Source organism: Falco rusticolus, chromosome 12, assembly GCF_015220075.1.
Source record: "Falco rusticolus isolate bFalRus1 chromosome 12, bFalRus1.pri, whole genome shotgun sequence".
NCBI classification, from domain to species: Eukaryota; Metazoa; Chordata; class Aves; order Falconiformes; family Falconidae; genus Falco; species Falco rusticolus.
The window spans coordinates 23370516-23383083 of NC_051198.1; the positions used below are offsets into that span (position 1 = coordinate 23370516).

A 12568-nucleotide genomic window follows, 5' to 3' on the forward strand; every position below is an offset into this window, starting at 1 on the left:
ATATTTCTGGTCCCGGAAAAGAAGTCCTGGTTAAAAGCAAGCTAAAAATCATTAGGCTTCAGTTTCTGATAGCTTAATTACTTGCTGTAAAATTAATTGTTATAACCAGAGTATTATGGTGCTGTCATGAATATTGTCCGGTAGAATCAGACAGTTGTAGTTTAAACAAATGCAGTTAGGCTTTGAGTGGGATTTTTTTAAAAAATTCCTTGTTTTTCCAGTTATCATCCCAGTTAGGTTCCATTCTGTTTACTTGAGGAAAATGAGATCCTGTAAGCAAAAGCAGCTGGAGTTACAAAATATTTTGACTAGTAATCTTTCTGTGGTAATTCCATATAAATGAAATAGGAGGCGATTTTGTTCATGTATTTGAACACAAGCTAGCTACTCTAATTTCCTTGTTTAAGCTGAATGTAAAGAAAATCATATGGATTGGGGAAAGTGTATATGTATGTATCTTTCTTTGGTTTGTTTTCCCTGTGATTATGCAGGCTTCTGCAAAATTAGTTGTTTGCCAAAAAATTTGAAGAAAGTAATTTGCAGCATTTGGCTGCTTATAAACCATTCAGTATGGACAGTCTTGTTCAGGTTGGTGTGATTTTTCAGGATCATGTATTCCTAAATAAAAATAGAAACCTTTGGATGGGGTAGGTTTTCATGTTATCCTGTCAGGACGGCATGTGAAATAAGGACAAATACCTGTTCGGAACGGAAATGCTTACAAATGACAACTTAGCTTTTGGTCACACAAATATTTACTATATATGTAAATGTCATGAGTGTCTTAAAAGCCCAAAGGAATAAAAACATGCTTAAACTTAACACTGGTTCAGATCTTCGAAGTCAGTTTATGAACACTGATGCAGAATATTTGTAAAAAAACTTTTAAATGTTTTCTGGCAAATTTTCTGTGCGAAAGGGCAAAATACGTTTAAAGAAAATGAGTACAGGTTTCTTTCTTGGAAGTCACTCAAGTTTGAAATAGAAAATATGCATGGAATTTAAAATTCCCTACGCTATGTTTCAGGAAAAAATCCTGTATAGAGAAAGAAATACGGAATTCATAGGAGCTGAAACACTGAATCTTTCCCTATAACTATGGATAAGTCTGAGCTACTATTTGTTTATTTCTGATAGTAATGGAGCAGTAGTGACCTTTAGTGAGGTTAGTTAAAACATTCTTTTCTGCAATGTGTTTTAGAATACTATAATAACAATATTGATATTAATTTTTCTATCTGCTGAAATGCTATTAAGAATGTTACTCTCCTTACCTCCATCTTCTTTTAATTTTTAAGGTGGAATAAGGGCATGGGGTACACTTTAATTAATGTAACTGTCCTCTGCTCATAGGAATAGTCCTATTTAAGAGTCATTAAGATCTACAGTCCTTAGCTTGCATAACTGCTGTGCTGTCTGTATCTCTATTCATATTTTAGGGGAAGAGAAACAATATTATTTTATTCAGGGGATGGTTTTCCTTGTCTCTCAGTTCAAAGAGATATTGTGCTTTTGATGAAAAGGGAGCTGTTGCTTTTACAAGACGTACTGACACTTAAGGAGAGACAAAGGAAAAAGTAAATTGATGCTTCTGTGTTTTAAAAGTGGCATATGGGTGAAGATGTTCAAAGTAGGAACTAGATCAAACCTGCGTGCATTAAACCTAAAACTTCTAAATTGAAAGACAGCAGCATGCACTCCCCAGAGCTGATGCTCTTTGCTTTTCCAATTCCACTGTACCATGCGGCAGCGTAAGGCAGCCCAGGGCTTGGTTTGCTTCTGGCATCTTCCCTGAATCATTGTTTACTGTCAAACACCAAAGGATGGAGAAACCGAAGGGCTCGACCCTGCAGGGCACGAAATACCCTCAGGTAGCTCATATTTAAATAGGACAGTAGGTTGATAGTCTCCACAAGGATCTAAGGTTGGGGAGTACCTAGAAGCCTTCTGGGAAGACCAAGGAAGAGATGCATTGTGCTTTGTGCCTCACAGCCATGAGAGAGAGGAGCATTAAAAGTTTGAGCTGATAATCTGAGCTTTTTAGATTTCAGATTCTCAAGCTATTTTCCTTCTGATTTTCCCTGTGCTTATAAACAAATGATTATTTTTTTTTTTTTTAGCTCTTGGTTGGTGTGCTTGGTCTAACTGAGACTGTATTTTACACCTGCTAATAGGAGACTATACATATCCCATAGTCTAAGCAAGACTCAAAGCTGAGTTTGTAGAGTCAGATGGCTTAGTCTAGCTTAGCTATTTGTGTTCCAACTCAGGCCTTTGGAGGGTAGGCACAGTAGTGAAATAATGTTTGTGAAGTATCTTTACACATGGTGAATTCATATATATTTATTTTAGTGTTTCTTTTCCACTCGTGAACTGAAATGCAAGGTTATGGAAATTTAAGACCTTTAGCTGAAAGCCTTATTCTGTCTCGTGAAGGATTCTGTTCCATTTTGAATTATTTCCCTGTGTGTAGGTGAGGTAATTTGAGATACAAGTAAAATTGTAGCCTGTGTATTCAAAGAAAGTTGTGGAGGAAATGATTGCTCATGATTTTGCTACTTACTGAAATTCCTGTCCACAGTAAACCACACCAACTTCTTTTGAAAGCAATCTGGGGATGTAAAACCAAAATATCTTAGTGTAATAAAAGTACAAACTTTGGTATTTATTTTGCACTGCTTGACAGTAATCTTTAATAGCTTTACAGCATGCACAGAGGCAATTTTATATTCAATTACTGCTCTGTTAGGGACTTTTGGCTACAATTGCATACTTCAATGAGAATTTTATCTTTATTCTTTTCTATAAAGCCCCATATTTAGACTGCTGTCTGCCAAAGAATCGAGTGACCATGTCCATAGTAATAGTTCACCAAGTGGCTGGGGTGAAGACATGGGTTGTACTGAGGGTTGGTAGGATGCTGGTGAGCCACAGAATGCTCGTCCGCCACTGCCTTCTGCTGAAGCACTCACTGCAGAGGAAAAACCCACACACCTGCACAGTTTTAAGTCTCTGAAAACTGTGGAAGCAGAAATTAATTCTTGCTCCTTTGGAGGATTTTAAGTATTTTTGCATTCTTGTAATTGCACTTTCTTCAATTGCTTGGATAATGACATTATAACAAAAGAGTTTTCATATATAGTGTGAAATTCGGGGAAATTAAAGAGCTGGTGACAGTGTGATTTCCAGGATTGATTTCTGCCACATCATGACAGTGCTGAAAATCAATTGAAAATTTGTTAAGAATTTCATTTGACAAAGTATATATGTATGTTCATCTTTGCAGGTGCATATGCTGACAGAATGAGTCTGCTTTCAGGTATTTAAATGTTACCTGAATAGAGATTAATTTGAGCATTTTTAAAGTTAAGCGCGTTACTTGCTCTGCTGAATCAGGGCTATTACACATAAGTAGCTAGAAGCCAAAATGTGAAGTTAGTAAAAATTATTTATGCATAGTGGTTCATTTTTTCTGTTTTTAAGATTCTGTGTTAGTCCTAATTGTAAAGATTGCTTCAGGAAAAAAAAAAAAAAGGAAAATGAGAAATAGAAGAATGACCTCACACTTTCAGATACTTGATGGTGAGCCTCACTGACAAAAACCCTAATTTTCTTTTTAGAGAAAATAATATTATGACTAAAAATCTTCAGAGATTTTTTTTTTTTTTTAGAAACTTGGTAGTGTTCTTTTTTGTAACCGTAACTCTTTTGAAGAAATTGTGTTTCTTAAAATGCTGGCATCTGTTAGGACTAACTACACCACGAGGCGTTTTTATTAGTAATACAATACTCAGCTATTCGACATTATGTGCAGAATAACGTGTGTGAGTGTTCAGGTATGTATTTCCTCCTGAAGAGCCCTCCTTCCTACCTGTCTTACTAAGATTAAGCAATTGTGTACTTAAAATAGGTGCAAAGGAGGAGGTTCTCTTTCCTGGCAGTCTCCTTGCCTCCCATCTCCCCTGGACTGCGTGCTCTGCCCCAGAATTTCTCTGCCAGTCAGGATAAATGATCTGGATATATGGTCTATGTACATGTAGCTTAACAGATACAGAACGTACAGAAAGAAAACTGATGAGGCAAAATTTTTGTATTTTTGAATACTGACCTGGCGAAAGGTCTTTTAAATGAAGTTGGGATGCATGAAGAATAATTTAAAGCCACAAAGTTGTGGCCTACCTAACAGATCAAGGTACCTGCATTCATTTTGGCCAGTTGTATCTGCTTAACAGGACCTGAGGTCTGAGTTTGCCGATTGTAGTGTTATGGGATTTTTAGTTCTTGTTTTAAATCTGTCGAGTTCACTGAAGCCAGGGTGTGTTTAAGAATACCTGTCTCGTCACATAATGTGTTTCACGAGAGAAACTGGATGCCCTCGCCTCTGGGAATAGCAGCGCTGCTAGAGAGAAAGGGCAAGTGCTGGAGACTTGACGTATTCTAACTGTTCATGTCTCATTTGTTGCTGTAAGTCTGCCATAGTTCTAATTTGCTAATGCTTTTGCTATCTTTTATTATTTGTAGGGATGACAGAAACATTTACAGGTGGGGCAGTTTTAAACTCTAATGAAAAGCATGTGGATTGCTTTGTATTTGGGATGGAGAGGCCAGCAAGAGCTTGCTTTACCAAGCACCAAGGATTGCTTTATTTGTAAACAAAAACCCAAACCTGTTCCTTCAGTTTCTCAGAGGGAACAAAAAGGAAAGCTATTAAGAAAGCCACAAAACTTTAGAAAACAGTTACTTGAGATCTCCATCATAGTTGCAGTGTCAGAAAAACTGGTCATAGGTTGTTTTTGGCAGTATGTCTAAAATTAACAATTCTTGTTTTTCTGCGGATCACCTGGATCAATGTATTTTATCTGCATGTTGATATTGTTCATGACTTGGTGCAGGATGAATGTCACTTTGTCACATTTGATACATGTTTACACTTGATAAGAATATGTGGGTAGTAAAAGTTTCATGATACTGTGAGCTATTAACTTTTTTTCTTTAAAGTACACTCTGTTTTTGCTAGCTGTGTTAGCCAGGCATCTTGCTCCCATGGAGCAATCTCACTTCAAGGGAAAAAAGCAAGTGGGAGTTTTTTGGGTTTTGGAGCTGATTCAGTTTTGCTAGAATAAGAATTAGAAGGAACATGAATGCAAGCCATAACAAGAAAACAGTGAAATATCCGAAAAAGGGACAGAAGTCCTACTACTGATGAGAAGTAGCTACTCATCGGTGGGCAAAGTGACAGCTGAATGAGATGAAGAACCTGTTCTTGGCAGCAGTGCTATCTGAATTGATGTTTAAGTTTTTAAGTCTTTTTAACAATTATTACCCAGTTCCTGGAGATATTGCCTTAGCAACTGAATGTGAGTTATTGAATACTGCAACAGCTTCTGTAGCTGTACAGAGACTTTCCTTACAGTGCTCCTTCACCTCTCCAGCACAGCCCTTTGACTTGAAGAAAACTTATTTTCTATGAATATTTATAGCCTGTTCTTTTAAAAGAAGTTTTATTGATTTGATTACTGTTCCCACAGAACACAGATGAAAAGAAACCACCGAAAGGAGATCAGTCTTTGCCTTGTTGTTTCTTGATTATTACACATTTTATTAATGCCAGTCTAGGTTTTCCTGTTCTTATTCATAGTTGAAAAAGAGGTATTGGTAATTGAGAGTTTTTTTAATAAAACGTCTCTCTTCAGGCTTGAGCCAGAACATTACAATCTCAAAATAATATACTGACATTTCTGTGACACTGAATTATGGACTAGTGCTAAGAAACAGAATTTTGTAGGTTAGAATTCAGATAATACCAAAGGGAGTGCTGTGCTGAGCAATGATACTAAGTAGATGGCAGTACTTTGTGACAGTATGGTTCCCAAATGACTGGGTAAAACTATTAAAAACAATTGGCTTCTAGGAGCTATAGTAAGTGATAAAGAAATTACGCCTGACTAGTAAAGCAGAGATTTTCAGTTTGATAGCAGACCACAGTTTAAAACAGAGGTACCTTCACCTCTGTGTTACTGCACACAGCCCTTCGGCAAGATTAATGCAGCAATTTCATCACTTGCATGTATATAAAAGTATTTAACCTTTAAATTGAAGAACTGCAGGAGGAGCACTGGCTGCATACTCATAATGAGATCCACAGGCTTGTGAGCGATGGCTGTAAGGTATACCTGTAGTATGTGCATGTGTGAAAGAATTAATGTATATATGTAACACAGAAATATTGTGCTTTCACTGCAAGGGTATTCATATTCTATTCATCCAAGTATTCAGATTTGCAGAATCTTGAATAATCTTGCAAAAAAACTTGAAATCTGAAAGGCTTTGTCCTTATTCAGCCTTCAAATTCTCTTGCACTGTGTTCAGGAATATTTAAGTAAAAATAAATATTTAAGTACATGACATAAGCATACAGAAGCATGTCAAACTTCAGTGTAGGATGGAGTGAAGAGGAGGAAAGGAAAAGGGATCAGTGTAAAAACACAGGCAAGTTTTAGTATTTCTTCAGTGCATGCAGAGATTTCCATGTAGCCATTATGGTTACATATACTGCTTTTTTGTTTAATGATGATGTCCAGCCCATTATTTTAGCTAAAAGGGATATCTTATTTATCTGTGAGTTAGTGTATATCTTTGCCTTGGCACTAGTGGGCGGGCATGCATTTAAAGGGTAATCCCCTGAGCCCAAGTGGTGATCCAAAAGGGAAAAGCATCTTAGCTACTAGAAATTCAGCAAGGTACCTTTTATAAAGATTTCATCAGATGGTTCCTTGGGGGTTGGGAAAAGCATCCTTTGATGTCTTAAAATCAATTTTGCATTCAGTATCAAGACGTGTGTATGCCCTTTGAAGAGGGTAATCACTGTAATTGAGCTGCATAGTCAGTGTGGATGCTAACCTACAGCAAAACAGCTGCCAGTCCCACACTGTGTCTGGTGGCTGAAGCTGAGGGCATGGCAGCCACGTTACTTGGCTCCAGCCTCGTGGGATTCAGCAGCCAGGAGCTCAGCTTTTCCTCTTAAGTCTATGCAATCTTCTCAGTGTCAAGTTTCTGTTATCCATTTTCATGTAATTAAGGGTGTGCATGTTCACCAAATTGTCTTTCAGTATTTAACTGTTTCATTGACCACATACCCAAGCTTAACAGCTGAAAGTAGTTTCTCATATCTCAAAGTAGGACACTATTTTGGTATAATTTTGCCTTTGTTTGCTACCTGATGAATGATGTTTTCTGTAATCTGAGGTATGTCAAAACCAGTGAGAAAATAGCTACTGGTATTTGAATTTACATTTTCTTGTTTGGGAAGAAAATGTTTCAAACCTTCTGCAGACCTTTTAATCCCACTTGAGCTATTTGATAGAAATGAATCATAAGTGGTGACACACTTTTCCATCAATTTTGCAAGTAAAATCTAGTCCTAGAGCTCCTTAAAGCACCTATAATCTCTCACATGAGAAATACTTAGTTGCAGCCAGCTAGTTTCAGTAGATGCTCTGTGTTGTCTAGGAATTTTCTGTGAAAATATAATAATTTGGAGTCTCTCTTCTTCTAACTCCACTTTGAAAACGTGGATTTGAAAGAGCTTTCTGAAAGACTGAGATACCAGTTAACTAGAAAGCAAAGGGGTCTTTTTATCTTCTTAAAACAGAAATAAGATTTTTATTTTTAATTAATTGCCAGTATTCCTTTTTAGGAAGGTTCGAATACAAAGACAGTCTTATCTGAACAAAAGTGTCTTGTCAATTGTGTGAGAATTTCTAGCTTTTCAAACTTTTCCATATTTGCAATACAACCTATTGCTTGTCATGATGGGGTTGGAGCAGGGAGGGGGAGCTCAACTGGGAATTCAAACTTCAAACATTGTTTTGCTAAAAACCAGTAATGTATTTGCAGTTATCATAGTTACTAATTTCTGCTTAATAGCAATTCTATTTCAGGTGAGAAAGTGTATTACAGACGCTTTCATCCTCAAAGAAATACATTAATACATTTAAGAAGGGAACATGAAAAAAAATGGTTCCTATAGCATCTCATTTTGAGTTGTTTGTTTGGTTTTCGGTTTTTTTTTCCTTTCACTTAGCATACCCTTGTTTCCATCTCTGCTGCTGACCAAAGGGACTAGGTTTCCCTTTGAATCTGGTTTGAAACTTGGAGGCTCTAAGTGTTTTTGAGCTGAAACCATGGAATATGTTATTTTGTTGAATGGAGCAATTAGTTACAATCTACTTACAAAGGCCTTTTATTCTTAATTCACAAAGGGGTTACTGGAAGCTCCTTCTAAAATGCATTTCGTGTCCACAGCTGCTTGTCAGAGACAACGTATTCTAAATGCACAAAGTCCTTTGGGCATTAAAGGCATGCTAAGCAGCTAGCAGGACATGAAAGGGATTTGGTGAAACTAGGAAGCGAACCGTGCTTTGGCGAAACTAGGAAGCGAGATGGGGAGGGTGTACTGGGGAAGGACAGTCTGAAACCAGTACTGGCATTATCTTGAGTGAAACTGGTCCTGTGCTGTGAGTTAAATTTTGTGCTGTTCATCGCAGATAGCGTTGGTTAAAAGCTCTTTGACGGAAACTTTCTGATAAATTTAGCAAATTTAAATCAAGTGCTTTGTTCATTTCCATGTTCAAAAATAAGTGTATTGGTTGTAATGGGGAACCAACTGTTTGTAGGAACTACAATCAGTTAGCTTAGTAGAAACAGAGGAATAGAAAAGCTGCACAGGACTGCTGAAGGTGAGAAGAGTAACCGAGGCGCCGGGGCAGCCTGTAGGACTGCAGTGTGCACCGTCCCTTCGAGGCGAGCAGTTTGCGGAGGGGAAGAGGTGGCAGAACCTGATTCCCTGAGGTTTCTCAGTCAGTCCTAGGCAGACTTCGTGCTGGCCCCTGGAGCAGGAGTGGGAACTCTGAAGTGACAACACCGTGCCAGGGGATGCTGCAGCAGTACCAGGTGTTCCTACCCTGCATGTGGAGAAGAGCTGCATGGTGCACAGGGATACATGGTGGCTGGCATTCCTGTGGCCATGTGCTCCTCTCCAAGCACAGTGCCCGAAATGAAGTTTTCCTTGGGTTTTACCTAGCAGCACAATTCTTCCTCTTTATTTTTTTTTTTTTTTCTTTTAAAGCAAGCAATAATACTTTTCTGAGACAAAACCCTCAGGAATTACATCAACCATATGAAATATAAATACATTTCCTCTCCCATTGCATAAATGATGGATTAGCTTTTCACCGGAGAAACAGAGAGAGTAGGATGTAAGGACAACTTGTGTAACCCAGAGTAGGCTGTGGTGTACAGCAGCAGACTTACAAAACATGACACTGTAGGAAATATGATTTATGTATGATGGAAACCCCTTGGCAGATCAGTTCACTAAATTACATGTCCTATCATGAGAGCTCCATGGTTTGTATTATGTGCAGTGAGCGTCTGGACAGAGATAAACTACTACCTGTTGGGAGTATTATTTTATCCAGTAACGTGTGAGATTTTTTAAAAAGTATAGTTAATAATACAAGATCTTTCTTGTTTATGGAAGAAAGCGTTTGTCACTTTTCAGAATGAAAAGCAAGAATTTGCGAGTGTAGAAGGGAGATAACATCCTTTTCTTGAGCAAGACATGACTCTGATTTAGGGAGGAGGATACACGGAGCTGAACATGAACTTTGTGTCCTGATACCAATTAGCAGCAGATGAGAAGTGTGCTGCAGCAGCAATTGTCTCTGTAATAGCTGTGGGATGCACAGAGAATGCCAGTTTGCTTTATGAAGCCAAGAGCAAACTGCCTGCTTGGTGTGTGCTTCACTGGGCTGGTATTTTGTCACCATTTCAAGACACTGCTTTTGTAAAGCAAGCAAATACAGTTCTTAAACCAAAAACAACAAAAAAAAAGCTATTTCCAAATGCCCTAGTACAAGCTCTATAATTCTGGTCTATCCAGACCCCTGATTCTGAATTGCATTAAGACCCCTCAGGAATTATACCCTGGAACTATTCAAGCTCCTGTTGATGCACAAACAGGCATGTTTATAAAAACAGGGTAGCTCGGGACTGCTTGTCCCTTTTTGGTTGGTGATGAGCTAATTTTATTTTAAAACTCAAGGGTCTCTTCTGCTTGATGCATGAAGGGAGAGAGAGAACTCGGTGGAGTTGAAATTTCCTGAATTATAACAATCAGTAATTTTAGCCTTTGCTCTGGGTTAGGGAAGGATGCTAGGTTGGTCTAAAAGTGCTGTCACTTTTTTCCACTTACCAGAGTCAGACTTTTTTTCATTTATATTAGTAGAGGGAAAACTTACAAAGCTGGAGGATTCCAGAACTGGTAATTGATGATATTTCCTGTAACTTTTTTTATTTATTTTTTTTTTTAGTTTGACAGGCTTTATTAGTCATGATTTGGGGAAAATTTCAGTATCAACTTTTTTTTTATTCTAACTGAACTCTATCAACTTTAATTATTTACACAATTACTATCTGGAAGCTGATACTGGGGCAAAGTATCTAGGGATAAAATATATTCTTAATTGTGTCTATTTTTATATTAATGAAATTGAGTGAGGGACAGCTTTGTCTCCTGTGTACTGGAAGGAAGAAGCTGTTTTGACAACAGAGCTTTGTTATAGCTTACCTACATGAGAGCAGAACCAAAAATTAAGATAATAGGTTTCATAAAGAAAAATTATGTTAAATCAACATGCTCAAAATGGTTAAATACGAACTCTGGTAAATAGTTAAGCTATTCATTAAATCGTAGAAGCTTACAGACACATTGTGCAAAAATACTGAGCTCTAAAAAAGAAAACTACTTTGCAAGCTCTCAATAGAGCTGATAATATTTGTCTATCAGCTTTTTCAGAGGAAAAGTGGATTTTCGTTGAATGTTTTTTGTGTATATGGAACATATCTCACGCAAAGTTTAAGACACTAAGAAACAAATTTCTCAATTACTTGCTAAAATATCTTGCTTCTTATTTATGGAAGATATTTTTCCCAGCAAAATGTAATCAAAAACAAACAAAATGATTTTGTTTATTCTCTCTGTGGAAAATAAACGTTTTTCTGACAAGTTCTTCCTCTGGCCTCCTTTGAAGTGCATATTGTTGTGCTGAAAAGTGAAACAATGTAAGAAATGTTGTGGTGTTACTGCTGCTGCTCCCCCAAAACATCAGTGATCTTTTGGAGGGGAAAAGCTTTTGAATTAGGACTGATGCTCATGAAACTTGTCTGTAGGGTTCTGCCTTGGGGACCTTGCCATTTCCTTAAAATACGACTCCTGGGAGATGCATTGGAGGGGGTTTCACAGGTGTCGGGGCCGGTGCACTTTGTATTTTGGTTTCTCCGGTCTAAGTGCACCAGCAGCAATTGAGATGTCACAGGCACGTCAAGGTGCTCTTTTACACGAGCCAGTGAAGACAAAATGATTGTCACTTTCAAATGGACAGAGCTGTGAGCTGTAAACTGTCTCTCTAAGCTTTGTTTGCAAGACTGAAAGAACCGAAGCCTTTAATAACGAAGACTCTATCTAAGCAGTCCCATTTATGCTAGAAATCCCTGTTTTGCTTATCCAAGGTGTTTTTTTTCAGGCTGCTTCACTTTGAAACACAGCACATCTGAAAGATAATTGTGTCTTGCTGACAGGTACTGCAGCCTGCTGATTACGAGGCCAGTAATGGACATTTCCAGGTAGCAGAGGCTAACGCATAGCTTAACCAATTGGTACTAACTACATGTAATAGATAAGAAAAGCTGTCGCTTATTAAAAAAAAAACAAACAACAAACCACCAAAAAACCCCAAAACCAAACAACAAAACAACAATAAAAAAAATCTCTGGGAAAGTTTTTATTCTCCAGGTATACATACAATATAAAATAAGTGGGTGAATTGTGCAGCAGTTTAATTTTAGCTCAGAGAGGACTGTATGACCTACACTTTGATTTTCCACAATGTTTGCTGTGTCATATGGTTAACCTAGTAAGGACCTGTGTTTAACTGTTCTGTCCCTGCTGTCCTTTTAAAATGTGTAAGGTAACATCTATGTAACTTCTTGAACATCTCAAGTTTGTTAATTTAGGCTTTGGAAACATCTCCCCACGCACACAAGGTGGAAAGATATTCTGTATCATCTATGCCTTATTGGGAATTCCTCTGTTTGGTTTTCTGTTGGCTGGTGTTGGAGATCAACTAGGGACAATCTTTGGAAAAGGAATTGCCAAAGTAGAAGATACCTTTGTTGTGAGTATACTGACTGCCTCATCTGTTATTCTTGCTGCTTGTTGCTTTGAAGTTAACAAGTGAAATGAAAAGTCTATAAAAACCCAGGATATAGCTTATCATTGTAACCATGTATAGCAAAAGGAAGGAAAAACTTTGAAGTCTAGACATGTTATTGAACAGCTCTAATTGAGAACTGGATGAAGCCCAACATTTTTTACAGTATTTATGGTTAGGAAGATGAACAAGATCCAAAATACTTTTTTTGCTTTGCCCTTACAATACTGTTAAGTTTGCTGTGATGTTTACCTTTAAAGGTTTTCATATAGATTGTGATAGGAAATCAGTGACTT

At 37.6% G+C, this 12568-nt stretch overlaps 1 protein-coding gene across 2 annotated transcripts in view; it reads left to right on the forward strand.

The window, feature by feature from the left end:
* Positions 1-12568, forward strand: part of KCNK2 (potassium two pore domain channel subfamily K member 2) — a 104157-nt gene that overhangs the window by 63270 nt on the left and 28319 nt on the right. For both annotated transcript variants that reach the window (XM_037406005.1, XM_037406006.1), the window contains exon 4: positions 12076-12236. In XM_037406005.1, the coding sequence (XP_037261902.1) occupies positions 12076-12236 (161 nt within the window). The remainder of the gene's footprint in view (positions 1-12075; positions 12237-12568) is intronic.